General features: G+C 35.2%; 1 protein-coding gene across 2 annotated transcripts in view; it reads left to right on the top strand.

Moving 5' to 3' along the window:
- The window catches only part of LOC100253154 (ubiquitin carboxyl-terminal hydrolase 25), a 32,134-nt gene extending 16,218 nt beyond the window's left edge, over positions 1–15,916 (top strand). Inside the window, exons 8-10 of one of the 2 annotated variants that reach the window (XR_009465248.1) lie at positions 15,231–15,362; positions 15,474–15,572; positions 15,673–15,916. Coding sequence is in view for 1 of the 2 variants with exons in the window: in XM_059735313.1 (XP_059591296.1) it covers positions 15,231–15,351 (121 nt within the window). In the remaining variant the exon portion in view is untranslated. Of the gene's footprint in view, positions 1–15,230 lie in introns of both variants that reach the window. The other variant, XM_059735313.1, reaches the window with a different exon arrangement.
- The last annotated feature ends 892 nt before the right edge of the window (positions 15,917–16,808 follow it).

Here is a 16,808-nt window from a genome sequence, read left to right on the forward strand (position 1 = left end):
TTTCTGTGGAACTAATCAATCATTCAAATTGCACGAAACTCATTGAAACACATTGACACTACTAACATGCACTATATGCTTTTTAATAAATAATTTTCTAAATCTCAAATTTGGAATTTTAGTGTTATAACATGATATATCTCCTGTTTGGTATGAACTGTGGACATGAATCTTGTGATGCAGTTCCAGAAAAGGAAAAAGATTTGTGTGTGTGTGTGTGTTGTTTTTTGACAAGGATTGAAGTCAGCTATTCTTGAAAACCTGTCCAATACCACTATTATATTAGAAGCTGACCTTTATTGGATGATTATAATGCAAAAGATCCATGCTAAGTGCTACCTATGGTTGATTTGATTCCTAAAGGGAAATATAAAGTCCTGCATTAGTAGTTGTGTCCTTGGACCATGACATATATGACATCTTTCCACATGCCTTGTAACATTTTGCCTGAAACTTGATCAAAAGTGATCTTTTTACACCAAGTTTATGCTCTTATCATGTTAAAAATGTTCCAAACCATTCTTGTTTAACAATTATCTTATCCCTTAAGAGAACAAGTTAAGACATTCTTTTGGTGCCCCCTTTTTTAAATACACTTTTATTTTACCTATCAAAAAGTTAAGATACAAAATCAAACACACTTGGAGAGAACCATTCTAGAAGCTATAGTTGCACTGGCTTTGAGCCATAACATGATGAAATGGGAACTAAACTAGTTGTCTTTGTTTAAACCTCCATAATAATGGGCTTGGGTCTTTCTTCTATGGAGGCAAAAGAAAGTTACACAAATAGATGCACATGCTAAAAATGAGACTCTTGACACCAAAGAATTTCTTAATTATGGAAATAGAGATTTACAAAGGAAATCCTTGAATACCGATCAAAATCCTCAGAACATTCCAAAACAAACACAAGGGTCTAACCTTCCTTGTCAACAAAACTCACAATCTAATGGCAGGAAGTACCTTAAACAGAATGAGGTAAATCCCAAGCAGCCTAAGCAATGCAAATAACAAAGACCATAAACCTGCCCATATGACCATAATTGATGAGAATATAATTTGCTGGTTCCTCTTTTTCTTCACATGAATAACACCTATTATCAAGAGGCTAACCTCTTTTCATGAGTTGATCTATAAACTACTTTTGCATTTCTTCCTAAACAAATAATCAAACCTTAGGATTGTAGAACTTCACAACTCCCTAGTCAGAGATGAGGCATAGGCTCCTGAAGACAAATATTTGCAGAAAGACTTCATAAAGAAGCAGCCTTTTTGTTGTTCCTTGACATCAACATATCCTTACTCTCTCCATGAGTTACGACTCAAGAATGACTATTAATTCCAACTCCCAATTATGATAACCCCTCACAAACCTTGAGTTCTAGTTACCATGGCCATCCTCTGGATACAACAAACCAATCACCAATCATATTTGTTGATTAAGTCCAGCAAGTGATTCAAAGTGGAGCTCCCAAATTTGTTTTGGAACCTTTGTTTACTCAAAGGCAAGGGCAAGACTGGAAGAGTTTATAGCTTCCCAAAGATCTTATCCTTGAGCAATTCTCTACCTGATAGATGACACTGACCTCCCTTCTCCACTCAATACCTGTCCATAATAACTTTCCTCCATAAATTGTTCTGCAACTATAAACCTCCACAGCACATAACAAGTGGGGTTCAATTTAGCACCAATACATAACCCCTTTGGCCCTCTCCAGGTTCCTTCCCATCCCCAAATTTCTCACCACCTGTACAAACATCTCACTAAGTTTGGTTTCCTGTAAACATATCAGATCCGACTTCTTCCTCATCACTGATTTGATAGCCTTTCTTTTATTTGGATCATGAAGACCTCTCACATTCTAAGAAAGAATATGCAAATTTCATTTAGAAATTGGAATCAAAGACTGATCGTTATCGCTCTTGTCTGCATCTCTATCCGACTTCCCTCATAATTGGAGTGAAATAATTTTCTTAATTCTCTTATCTCTTCTTGAACTGGCTTTCCATGGATTCAACTTCACAACCCAATCTTGAAAAGGAGGCTAATTTAGAGGACATTGGATGGGAAGATAATGGGATAGAAGAGTCGTCAACATGGTGTTGATGGAAGTGATAAGAATTTGATTTTCAATGATGATTATGATGATGACACCTAAAGTTCATCTAGGATTTTTGTCTTCTTGTATTTTGAACTGTTTGATGTTTGTAAAATTATGATATGGATTATGGGAGGATGTTTACCATTATGAGTAGTATTATTTAGTTAAATCCACAACACAAGAAATGAACTCTTATTAAGTGTTGATTGTAGAATGATAACAAGATAATGATGGTAAGTATGATGTTTATTTATTTATTTATTTATTTTTTGATAGGTAAGCATTATGTTTATTTTGTTTTGGCAAACTAAAAGGAAAAAAAATAAAATATCTTGCCTTGCTTCACATAGGCTATTTTTTTTTTTTTTTTTGCATTGCCTCATTTTATTTTATTTTTTTGTCTTTCACCTTGGGCAAATAAGGTTCTTATCACCTTCTCAATGCCTTTTATTGTTGACAACACTAGTAGTTGTAGACCTTTTCATTGTTCAATTTGCAAGCGACCTCAACCGTCTAGTTTCTAGAGTTAAACATTAGCAATGAGGATTATGACCAGCATCACAAACCAAGATCTTCACAAGTAGCTTATTTATGCAACTAACCAAGCTAATTAGCCTAAAATCTTTGATGTCCTCCACCTTCCCTTTCTGGGTACCAACAAAACAAACATGGTATTCAAACTCTGCCCCAAAAGGTCCATCCAAATGAAAATCACTAAGGAAAGTCACCACATTCCTTTACCACCATTTTGCCAAAAAGCATTCGACAACTCATCTAGACTTGGAGCTTTATCCCATCCTAAGTTGAATATGACAACCAAAAACATTTCACTCAAATGCTCCTCAAGCCCTTTATCAATCTTGTCAATAGATTTGAAACCATCTCCCTTTATGCCAAGTAGTTTAACTACTAAAAGTAGTTTAAGACCCATAACTTAATGTTGGATACCTTTGAAAACCACTCCCCATCAACCTTGAACTTATTGGTGAAGTTGCCTCTATTATAAGTGGTGGCCTCTAGGCCTTCTTCTCCAAGCTTTCTCTAGGACAAAGGCAATAAAGCTAGCATTGGAAACTATTGTCTAGTGTATTGTTCTTGTGGGCATACCTAGAAATTCATTGCAAACATATTTATTATATGTTTTTGCAGGCTTTTCCTTGTTGCTTAAAAATACCCTGAGAGACATCCTTGATGCTCAGTTGACACAAGATTGTGTGTGTGTGTGTGTATGGTAGCTAAACTGGAAAAGATTCAAAGGGACTTCCTTCGGGGAGGAGGGGCTTTGTTTAACAAGCCCCATTTGGTGAATTGGTCGGTGGTTTGCTTGGAAAAACAGAAAAGGGCCTTAGGTTTAAGAAACCTTTTGATCCTCAACAAGGCTCTTTTGGGGAAATAGTCTTGGAGATTTGTGAGTGAAGGGAATCTTCTTTGGAAATGGGTAATTGTTGGTAAGTATGGGCATGATGATGGGGATTGGTGCTCAAAATAGGTGAGAGAGAGGTATGGAGTGGGGGTATGGAAGGCAATTGGGAATGGATGGGAGGCTTTCAAAGATAAAACTAGCTTTCATGTTGGCTCATGGAGTAAGGTGGAGTTTTGGATGAATAACTGGTAAGGGGATTTGTCTTTGAGGGATTCCTTCTTGAACCTTTATTCTATAGCCTCTACAAAAGATGCTTGGGTGGTTTGATGTTTGGGATGGTGGTAGTTGGGGTCCTAGGTTTATTAGATAACTGAATGACTGAGAGTTGGAGGAAGTAGATGCCTTTTTTGGGAGGTTGCATGATTACTCCATCTCTTTGGGTATTGATGTTATTATGATATGGACTTTTTAGTTAAGTCTTTCTACTCCTTAGCTAGTAGGAGAGCAAAGCCATTCCCTCGTAGTACAATTTGGAACTCTTGGGCTCCTAGAAGAGCTAGCTTTTTTGCTTGGGAAGCAACTTGGGCTAAGATATTGCTGCTTTATGCCTTTTTTGGTCCATTTGGAGGGAGAGAAATAGGAGAACCTTTGAGAATTGTGAAAGCTTGGACTAAGCGATTAAAAGTTTTTTTTTGTATCTTTTTTGGGATTGGATTAGATTGTATATTGAGGATGTTCTGTCTCTATTAGATTTTGTGAATTGGTTAGACTCTTCATAGGGTGGGGTTGCTCGTGTTTGTGTATTCACACCTTCTGGTTTTTTAGTTGCATTGTGTATGTGTGCACTTTTTAATTTTAATATAATCTACATTTACCTATCAATATATATATATATCCTATATGTGCCTATTAAACATAAAGCTATTGCATCATATAATTAGGATAGAGAACCTCCCTTTTTCAGAGTTAGAAATCTTGTAATGTTTGTTCAATTAAACTTAGATGTTATTTAGGACATTTGGGATTTGTAATGCTATATATATATATATATATATATATATATCATTAAACATTGTTATAATGTACTTATCTAGACCCAAATCCTATGGGGTAGCTCAGTTGGTCCAGTCTTGGGTTTGCTCCCCAATGGTCACCAGTTTGAGTCCCCTCAGGGCCACTGGAGGTTTACCCGGTCGTTAACTTCAGGGCCCCATGGGATTAGTCGAGGTGCGCGTAAGCTGGGCCGGACATCCACGATTATCAAAAAAAAAAAAAAATGTACTTATCTAGACCCTTGGTCTATAAAAAGAGATGCTCCTAACTTTGCATACTTGGTTATAATCCAGAAATGTGGTTAATTGACAGTAAACATAGAGTGGTATAAAAAAGTTCTAAGAACCAGAATCCAAGAAGGGTAATCTTATTCTAAGCTTGTGTTTAAACTTCTATGTCATGCAATGAAATTAATCTTTATTTTCTTTTATTTTATTTTTTGCACTTCTTCTATGATCTTTTACTGTAATTTTATTTCTCATTTTTAAGTTAATCTTTTTATTTTATTTTATTTGTATTTCCTCTATTGTAGTTTTATTTCTGTGTCTTGATTTAATCATTATAGTTTATTCCTAAATTTTATGCCTCATGAGGGGGGAAAGAGTTTTTACCTCCATTTCTTACCTTTGAGGACTATGGTTGTAATATTGTACACTTAAACCTAGGTCCACCCTTGAAAATCAAGCTTGCTTTTCTTGTAAGTTATTAAACTGATTGTGATATCTGACATTACTTTTATTTTATATTTTTGGCTCAAGTTAGTTATGCTAAAGTTGGTACTAGGTCTTAAGAGTTTGATATTTCAAGATGTATAACTCTTATGGTGCCAATATTTAGGTGATGATTGCATTTATTTATATTGAGTACCTCAAAATCACTTTTGCATAATTTTTTATGACTAATGTGTTTAGTAAAATAAATAAAAATGAAACCATGCTTGAAACCTACAAGAAAAATGAAAAAAAAAAAAATTATTATCATAACATTTACCTAAATAAAAAAAAGGTAAAATAAATAAAAATGATTGTTAAAGAATCTGAGTCACTTTGGCACCAGTTTTGAGAAGTATGTAAAATGTAGCCTTTTTAAAGTGATTTTCAAAGAATTAAATGTTTTATTTAAAATTTTTTATAGGTAAAAACAAATAGCATATATAAAAAGGAGGCACCAAATAAGTGTCCCGAAGTATACAAGAAGTATACATTGGCCACCAAGAGGCACAACCAATAGAGAGAGGAAGAAAACAAAAAACATCACCTGCCCTCATTTAAATCCTAGCCAATCAATAAAGCTAATTAGAGACAACAAGCCCTCATCCACAAACACCCTAGACCAAGACCACAAATTACAAATAAAAGAGTTTTTCATCCTTTGGATCAAAAGCTCCACATTATCAAGAACAATAATGTTCCTTTCTTTCCAAACTATCCAAAATTGTTGTCCGCAAATAATTTCTTTACATATTTATTGTTTTCTTCATCATTCAGCTTTATTCCTGAACCTTGTCCATTGAGATTTATGTTTTATATTACTCATTATAAAATAAAAAAGAAAAAAATATTTATAAATATGTTTACTTGAATTAAGTTAATATAGAAAAATGAGATTTTTTAACAATAATAATAATAATAAGACCCTTATTCAAAGAATAAAATTCTGGGATTTGACCCTTATTATTATTGTTATAATAATAATATATATACTTAATGGAACTTCCCTCAATCCTTCCCAACCCCTTATCACTTGAAATAGGCCTCAAGAACTTGAAGATTATTGAATCCTTATACCAAGGATTTGGCTTTTGGTGAGGGAGGAGGGTCTCTTTGTGCTTTTCTGAATTCACTTCTGTATGCTTGTGTCTTTGTAGAGGTAATTCTTTTCCCAATGTTTTGATACCATGTTGTTTTGTCCCCAAAGTACCATGTATTTACATGAGACTGACTTTGACGTAGGATCTTGCAATTCCTAAAATTTAAAAAGAAATTTTGCACAATTAGGGATTTGATCCCCTTCCCAACAATTCTGCAGGGATTCTACAGTTATCTCCTAAGTTACAAAAGGAGTTTTGGATTTTTCACCCCCTTGGACTAGTTTCCTAGCTTTGTCATTGAATCTTATATGAATCAACCCATATCCCCTTCCTTGAGTTCAACAAAACATCTCCTAAAATCAACATGAACCTTGTATTTTGATTGTTTAGTGCAAATTTGTACTTCAGCATGAAACTTCCCTCATGTGACTTGCAACAGCTTCCACTTTCTGCTATCAATCTTGCATTTGGTGGCAAAAGAAGTAAACAAATGGGCTTTGGAGGCTTCAAGCTAGTTACAAGTTCAAAAGGACTGCACTCCATTGCGCCATTTTATTGAACTGTCATAAGCAAATTCTCCCATGGTAAGTAATTGGTCCCAATGCTTAGTATCGTCACAATCTATGTTAACGATCATCAAGGTTACAATTAAGAACTTCAATTTGCCTATTTGTTTAGGTTTGGAATGATGAAGAGAGATTTAGTTTGGTATTAGGCCACCCCCATAGAATTTTCCAAAAATAGCTCATAGACTTTATATCCTAATTTGAAACAATAGTCTTAGACAAACAATATAAGCTAATGGCTTCTTGAAAAAAATATTTTAGCAAGTTTGCCAGTATCTGATGTCTTTGAACAAGGAATGAAAACCATCTTTGATTGTCGATCAACATCATGAATATGACATCATGACCTCTAAAGGTCTATGGTAGCCTAGGACATAGTTTATCCTAAGGTCTTCCTAAGGGGCATGCAGAATAGGAAAAAGTATTGAGAAGAGTTGGCAATTACGATAATGAGAGATGATCCTTGCAATATCTCGTTTTAAGCTAGGCCAATAGAAAGGAAATTCCAACATGGTGATTGTTTTATGATGCCCAAAATGACCTTCTACCCCTTACGTGTGTAGTTCTTGTACCATTTGTTCTCTAAGGGAAGCGTTATGCAAACACAACCGAGTTCCTTTGAAGAGAACCTCATGGATGCAGTTATATGTCCCTCTTCCCTGAGAACCCCTCTAATTCTCACATTAAAAGCATTTGTTGCTATTTCAAAAACTTTAGAATAGGTGACATACAAGTGTTTCCATCTCATCCTTTGTTTCACTTCTTTAAAGGCTTTGCTTGCTGCCAGTGTAGGAAGAGATGCCTTTCTTCATACAAGCAGTTATTGGAGCTGTAATTATGCTGAAATTTCTAATAATCTACTATAGAAAATGGAAACTACAAGCTTCATGCAAATTTTGAAGGTTGGGGCCTTTGAAGGATCAGGTTCCATACCCTAATAACAAAGCTAAAAAATATAACATGAGTCATAAACAAACTTTTCTTTTTAAAGTGTTGAACTACTTTTCCCTACCATTGCTTGTGGTATGTGTGAAATGCAATAGTATATCATCAAAATAAACAACAAGAAATTGACTAATGAAGGTTTAAGAGTACTTGTGGTATGGCCCTCATAATGGTGCTCTATGCTTCAAAGAGACCAAATGGACATAAATATCCACTTATAAAGGCCATTCCTTGTTTCGAAAGTTTTCCACTCATCTTTGAGCCTTATCCTTGGTGGTAGCCACTTTCTTTGAGAAAATTGTAGGATCTGCTTCCTTATCCAACTTATCATGAAATCAATTACAACAAATCCCTTTGATCACGGGATTACCTAATTCTCTTCTACAAAATCACAACTTCCCTAATTCTATTCTTCCACACTCCCTCTCAAGCTAGTGAATAGATATTTTCCATTCCCAGCTTGGATACACCTACTTGAAACTTTGTATTGTCTAAACCTTTTGTGAGTATATTTGCTAGTTGACGGACAATAGATATATAAGGAGTACATATCAATCCACTATCTAGTTTCTCTTTGATAAAATGCCTGTCAATTTATGTGTTTCGTTCAATCACATTGTACTAGATTATGTGCAATACTAATTGCAGATTTATTGTCAAGGTAAAGTCTCATTGAACTATCCCATTCAATGTTCAAATCTTTCAAAATAATCTTCAACTATAGTAGTTCACAAACTCCTTAGGCCATTGCTCGAAATTCTATTTCTGCACTATACCTTGCTACCAAGCTATTTCTTCTCTATATTGCCAAATTTCCACCAAGAAAGGTGCAATACTCAGTAGTTGATCTTCTATCAACTACAGATCCAACATAATCTGCATCTATGTATGCTTCAAGTACTAATCTTGAGCTTCGTTTAAATAGGATGCCCCTTTCCTGGAGGCCCTTTCCTGGAGACCCTTTAAGATAATGTAGTACTCGGTTAGCAGCTTGCAGATGAACCTTTTTTAGATTGTGCATGAATAGACTAATCACACTCACCACATGTGCTTTGGTCTTGTGTGAGAGAAATAAATGAGTCTTCCTACCAGACATTGATACATCTCTCTATCTAGCACAATATCTTCCTTAGTGTCTCCAAGCTTATGATTAGGGTCTATTGGTGTGTTTACTGGTTGACACGCCAACTTCCTTGTTTCCTTGAGAAGGTATGTTACATATTTCTGTTGAGAAATAAAAATTCCTTGCTTAGTATGTGCAACCTCAATTCCTAGGAAGTATTTTAACCTTCCTAGTTCTTTAATCTCAAATTCCTTAGTCAAGCATTGTCTCAAAGTTTGCCTCTCTAGTTCTTTGGTTCCCATCATGATGATGTCGTCTACGTATACCAAAAGAGCTGTAACTCCCCTTGAATGTGAATGCTTGATAAACAACGTATGATCTCTCTGACTTTGTTTGTATCCCATGTTTTTCATCATTTTTGCAAACCTTCCAAACGATACCCTTGGAGACTGTTTCAATCTGTATAAAGATTTCTTCAGTTTACACACCTTTTTTGTGGTTAGGTCACTGCTAAATCTAGGAAGGACTTCCATATAAATCTCTTTTTCTAGATTTCCATTCAAAAATGCGTTTTTGATATCGAATTGTTGTATATTTGGTTTTAATTTGTTGTTAGAGATAACAAAATTTTGACAGTGTTCTTTTTGGCAATCGGCGCAAATGTCTCTAAATGGTCCACACCATATGTCTAAGTGTATCCTTTAGTCATCAGTCTTGCCTTGTACTTTTCTAATGTCCCATATGCTCTATACTTAACAATATAAACCCATTTACATCCCACTGGTTTTTTTCCTGCAAGCAAATCTACCATCTCCAAAGTTTTATGCTTCTCCAAGGCATCCATTTCTACATTTATGGCTTGTCTCCAATTTTCATTAGATAAAGCCTCAGATAGAGTGGTAAGAATATGAATATTGTACAAATTTGTGAGAAAACTCCTTTGGGATGAAGACAACTTTTCGAATGACACATGGGAAAATGGTTACAAAGGGTGTTTAGTGCATTCCTTCGTTCTCTTCTTGATGGCAATGGAGAGATTTTGATCAATAGATTTTTCAGATTGACTTGGTTTGTGAGGAAGGATGAGAAATTGTTTCATTTCCAAAAGGTGGTTTAGATCCTTAGATTTGTATAAGTGTAGGAATTGCAACTTTCTTCCTTGAGTACACTTTGCTAATCATTCGATTCTTAGGAGTAGGCTCAGACTCGGGTTTAGAGAAGTGGGGTACGGATACTAGAGGTTCGGAGAACTAGGGTACGGGTATGGATACTGGATCAGACATTAGACCAGAGACTATAGGAAGGTCAATGAGAAAGGGATCAATTAGATAAGAATCTTGATCCTGATTGGTCTAGATACTAGAGGTTCAGAGAATTGGGCTACGAGTATAGATATTGGATCAGAGATTGTAGGAGGGTCAATGAGATAGGAATCTTGATCCTTGTCTTCCTTGATGGAAGTACCCCCCCTGAAGATAAGGAGTAGGAAAATAGGACTCACTCTCGTTGAATGTAACATTTGTTGAGACAAAATTTTTTTGGATGGTGGATGGTAACACTTATACCTCTTTTGAGTTGAGGAATATCCTATAAAAATACATTTGACTGCTCTTAGATCCAATTTTCCCTTGTTTGGACTGTGAACATGCACAAAGGACACATCAAATATCTTAGGAATGAGATGGTTTATGGTCCTCATATTAGGATAAAATGATGAAGGTATATCATAGAACTTTTGAAACCTAAGACTCTAGAAGGTAATCAGTTTATGAGGTGTGGTGGTTAGGATGACTTCCCCCCAATAAGATTTAGGCACATGTTTTTGAAATAAAAAAGTTTGTGTTGTATTAAGAAGGTGGTCATTTTTCCTCTCAACAACTCCATTTTGCTATGGGGTGTTGACACATGATGACTCGTGAATTATTCCCTCATGTTGAAAGTATGAGGTTAGGATTTGATTGAAATAATCTCTAGCATTGTTGAACTGAAACCTCTTGATAGTGACACCAAACTGGTTTTTTACCATGTTATGAAAGTTTGGTAGAACCGAACTCACATAAGATTTTTGTTTGAGTAAGAAAATCCAAGAGACCCTAGTACAATCATCGATAAAATACACAGACCAACGTGCCCCAATTACATTAGGAACAAGGGAAGGGCCCCAAATATCACTATGAATTAGATGAAATGGCTATGAACTTCTTTTATTATTATTGGTGGGGAAGGTTGAATGCTTGTGTTTGGAAAGTTCACATACATCACAATGGAAACTCTCAACATCCAATTTCCTAAATAAAGAAGGAAACACAATTTTAAGAGTTCTAAATAATGGATGTCCAAGTCTACGATGATGAAGCTAGATTTTTTCTTTATTGACAAGATCGTGCTCAGAAAGAAAAGATAAAGATGACTCATTTGATATTTCAAGGTAATATAGTCGGATTCGTTCCTCAGCAAGTCCAATCATCTTCTCCAAGTCTTGGTCTTGAAATACACAGTGAGTAGGGTAAAAAGTTACATTGCAACCTAAATCTTGTGTAAGCTTTTGTATAGAGACAAGATTAGTGGACAACTTGGCAATATGAAGCACATTTCTAAGTGTGAGTGTAGGACTAATGTGGACATCTCTTGCACCCGCGATAGTGGTTAATGAACCATTGACTGTGGCTTTTTTCCTACTACTTGGACAAGGGTTATAGTTGTTAAATTGGTGTGATGAATGAGTCATGTGATTTGTGGCACTTGAATCTAAAACCCAAGAATTGGCAAAGGTTTCATCCAAGACTTTCAATCCAATGGAAATAAGAAACTTATCTGAAAGTGCCAATGAGTAGGTATTTGAAGATTTATTTCTTGAAGGTTTCTTAAGGATTCCTAACAAAGCTCTTAATTTTTCATTCTCTTCCTGATTGAATCCACCTTGTTCTAGGGGTTTTTCTTCAATTGGTTAAACAAAGGACAAGTTGGTTTGCCTATATCCCTTTGTTGCCCTCCATTGTAACCCCACTCTTTACTAGATGTGGTTGGCTTGCCATGAAGTTTCCAAAAAAATTTCTCCTGTGTATGTCTAGGCTTCTGGCAGTAAGTGCACTATAAGTTATCCTTGTTTTCATGGTTTGAAGCTCTTGATCGATCAGTCTTTTTGTTATCAACAATGATAGCCTTTTGATCACTCCCTTTGTTAGCAATCATAGCCAAGCCTACCATATTCGGGGTTCAAGCATGTACTTTCTTCTGCTCGAATAATAGCGATAGTTTCATTCAAAGTTGGAAGCTCTTTGCTTAGAATTTGAACTCTAATTTGATCAAACTCAACATTGAAACCAACTAAGAACTCATGACTTGATTTTTTTCGATATAATTCTTTAGGATTGCAGCATCCTCATGACATTTTGTCTCAATGCATCAATATTGATCAAGTTATTGTTGTAGGTTTTTTTAACATATTAGCAGACTCCATGACTGTCTTGTTTCCCTGTTTCGTTGCTCTAGTCTTGACTTTAATTTTGTACACTTGTGTTGAATCTAATGCCTTAAGAGTATGTCTGGTGAACTATATCCCAAATGTCTCTAATAGTTGTTAAGAACATACAAGTGTCACTAATTTCAAGCGTCATTGAGTTCCACAACCATGCCATAATCATTGAGTCTTGCTCACCCCAAGCATCAAGTCAAGGGTCTCCTCTTCTTGGTTTAGTTCTCAGGAGATGACTTAATTTTCCTTTTCCTTTCAAAAAGGCCTGAACAAGTTGTGACCATTTTAAATAATTTTTTCCATTAAGCTTGTATGCTGCTAGAATATTCTACAATTTTCCTGTGTTGTGACTAGTAATCACTCCTTCAGATTGAGTGGTGATAGGGGTAGTCTTTGATATCTCAAACTTTTTTTTTTTCTTCTTTTCTTTTCTTTTGGGAATATAAAATCTTAGAGGAGGGTAACTTAAAAAAAAACTTGTTACTGGAAATATAAAAGGCTCTTAGGTGGGGGGTAACCTACAAAAACCTCTTGTAGAGCTTATGGATGTGAGATGGAAACAGCCACAACAACGTGTTGGAGGTTTGACTCTCTTGGCGACCACAGAAGCAACATCGGGCCATGATTTCCGATGATATTGACAGCATAGGAATGACTGAAGTCCTGATGAGGGCTCTGTTGCGCTTACAACGTGTTCGTGATCTTTGTTTGCAGCAATGGTGAGGGTCTGTTTCGCGATCAATGACGACAACAATGGTTTTTCGCTGACGCAAGGAGATTGACGACTTTTGGATGATGCAAAGATGAAGGCACTATGAGATGCTAAGGCTGAGGCTGTTCAACCTGTGCTTGCTGTGATGGCGTGAAGGCAACGGTGCGACCTTAGTGGCACAATGGTGAGGCGAGGTAAAGACGAGGGTAGCGACACTGAAAAAGACCCGTGTTTCGCTTCGACACACTTGTTGCAGAAGGGGCCGTGATTTAAGTAAAACAAACCTTTGAAAGTCAACAATGAAGGTCGACATTGAACTCAACAATGAAGGCTGAAGAAAATTCTTCTTCCAATTTCATGAGCCTAGGGCTTTGATACCATGTAGAAGAGAGACGGAAGGAAAGGGTGAAATAGAAACTAAAGGAATAAAAAAGTTCACAAAATGAAACTTAACTAAGGCTTAGCTTAAATAAAGGAATGGAATATCATTTAGAAATGAAAAGAAATAAAAAATTTCCTAATATAATATGAAGACTAAAAGAAATAGAAACTTCACAAAATAAAACTTAACAAAGGCTTAGCTTAACATAAAATTATGTAAGTTCCAAGAGTAACTTAAATCATCATTGGTGTCCAAATCAAGTCTTGGGCATTTGAACCAGCCTTTCCCTACTTGTAAATCTTCCAAGGATATTTCTAGCACCTTATATCTTACTAGTGAAATTCATAGGCTTGTACTAGTTATAATGGATTATTGGCAAAAGTATTGCATGTACATTTTAGTTGGAAATTGCCAGGTCGGATTGAAGCCAGCAGATGACTTGCTAGATATTAAAGTTGAAGTAGATGATAGGATCTTATCTTTTGCAAGGAGTTTCAGTTTAAGAAGAGTTAATCTTGATTCTTGTTCCTAAGTGGAGTTGAGTTCTTCTCATGTCACTTTGATGCTGTGGGTATATCTTGGCTTTACAAATTCAAGTGGATGCCCCAATGTTTGAGCAAAGCAGAAGTTGAAAATTTTGAGGTCCACAGTTTACTCATCTTTCTTCCAAAATTCTTTCCATCAACTAGATTTGGTGATGTAGGATAGTACCAAGTGATAGAAGCCATTTCTGGTTGCCCACAAGTACATCTTGATATATATTTTAGTATCTAGGCTTGCCTCCTCTATTCTTGCAGATTCTGCAGATTCTCTATCTTTGTTCCTCCAACCAACCTTTCATTTCTTTCATCTATGTCTTCCAGGGAGATAGTGCTGGTGGCCTTAGTGACTTGTATTTTATTTTCCTCTGAAGGCTCGATTACACTAAGCTTGTTTGCTTTTTTTTTTTGAATACTCTTTGCAATGGCCTCATAGCCTTGCAAATGCATATCATACAAGGTTTTTCCTAGCATCAACTAATCAAAAGACGTGAATGACCTAACACTTTTGAGTTAACAATCTTACTCTGTTTGCACCCCAAATTTGAGGCATTTAAACAATTTCACAGTTTTCCCGTTTTGCTTTTTTGCCCATCTATTATCCATTGAATCTGTTGAAAAATATGTTTTACATGTTGATGCATCTTTGATATTGTAATACAGGTTGTTTCAGATAAAGAACTTATCAGGCCTAAGCAAACCCTTTTGTTTAGTAAATGGTTTTATCATGTTCAAATGAATGAGTATAAAAATAAGCATCAACTGTTATACAATATTCTCTTCATATTATGCATTTTCCAGTGTATTCTAATATTGCCATTCCTTTATTAGATGCTAGAAGGATGCATGCAAGACACTTGGAATGTAACACATGGGATTTGACTCTAGAAAGGAAGACACTTGTGTCTAGTTACAAAAATAAATGTTGGGAGTCGTATTCTTTTTTCCCTTTTCCTTTTCTTCTGAAAATTCTTACAAATAGAGGTTGAGGGAGAAACCATTCAAATCAACATGGGATCTGATTTAATATTATCATATGGCTTGATATTTATTTGTTGATTTGTTGATTTTTGGAGGTTCAAATTCTATTTTTGTTTGTAAAAAATGTTTTGCTTCATGGATTGTTTATTATCTACAACTACAAGATTCTAACTGTATTTTTTGTACTTGCATACATTAGAAACTCTAACTCATCTCTTTGCTATCTTTGTAATGCAGGAAGTCATTTATTGCTGATGCAAAACAATCTTTCATCTCACAAATTCCTGAGTCACTGAAAGAGAAGCTGATTGAACGTCTAAAATCATTCAGCCAGGAGAAACAAGTTTCAGGTCCTTGAACAAGAGCATGGTACTTGTGGAAGTAACCTCTGTTAATTTTCAGAATTTCAAATTTGGAACCCAAACAGTTCAGATTAGGAAGCTAGTTTTATAACATTATTATCATTGGTAATTTTTGCAGACTCTTGACATTTGTTGCTGCCAGGAGCTTGGTATATAATCTGTATTACTAGTAGATGTTTCAGTGACGGCGATATCTTCCATGGAACAGTAACTCTGGGTATGTTATATCCTGTATCTTCAAGCAAATGCTGGCTGTGACAGGAGATTGTTTCTGCATCATTTAATCCTTTGGTATGGTAATATTGCTTTACTTGTAGGTGCTTTACCAGCCAGGAATTGAGATCAAAAGCTGAGTCCAAATCTTGCCAGAAATTTTCCTTTGCAGTCGGTTTTGGCAGAGAAAAAGTCCAAATGAATTTTATTCATTTGTATGATATATCCTTTTTGGCAGTATTTTTAGCATTTATCCCAATTTTATGAGTACATCGCCAAATTTTCCTGCAGAATGTGGCCTGGTAGGATCTCGACAGTCATATGCCTTCCATAGTTTTTCCATCTCAAGTAACTCCTCACTCACTCTCTCTCTCTCTCTCTCTCTCCTCCCATCGCACGCTTCCGCTTACCAAATAAAGACTACATAACTTGTAGAAGTTCAATATTTTAAAACTACCCAATCAATTCAAAAGCTATTCAAAGTCTGCAAAACATTTAAAGGTTGGTTTTAAAGAATTAAACCAATGATGGTTTCCATTATATGTATTTTTAATTGTTTATAGTTCTCTCTGCTAGCGTAGGAAAGGAAACCACGCAAAGAATAAAGACACCGCATAACTTGTTACAAGTTCAATATTCTGAAACCATCCTAATAAATTCAAAAGCTATTGAAGTGTGAAAAACATTTGAAAGGTTGGCTTTAAATAATTAAACCAATGGTAATTTCCATTATATGTATTGTTAATTGTCTTTAAATTTCTCTCTGCTTGCGTAGGAAGGAAACAGCACAAAGAGAATAAAGACGCCAACTTGTACTAGTTCAATATTTTGAAACCACCTAATAAATGATAGTTTCCATCATATATATATATTTTTAATTGTTTTTCTTGACATGAAAAAATCTAATTGTTATTACATTAAAATAAAGAGATTATATTTTAATCGGTATTTTATAAATGTTACCTTAATTTATCTTCATTCATAATTCTATACAAATAAATAAGTTACTTTAGAAAAAAGAAAAAGAAAAAAAATAGTTGGATAAAATTTCTATAATTTTATTATTATCTTTCAAGGATAACTCTTGATACAAGGAATGAGATAATTGCACGAGTGGTGGTAGAATTCAAAATAATTTTGACTCCACAACTTCTTACAGTTGATCTATGAAAGTTTAAACCCCTTCAAAAGAAAATTCTTTAGAAAGCCCTATTTCTTAGGAGTTTGTTGAAATCATGGG

Source organism: Vitis vinifera, chromosome 19 (genome assembly GCF_030704535.1).
Source record: "Vitis vinifera cultivar Pinot Noir 40024 chromosome 19, ASM3070453v1".
Lineage (NCBI taxonomy): Eukaryota > Viridiplantae > Streptophyta > Magnoliopsida > Vitales > Vitaceae > Vitis > Vitis vinifera.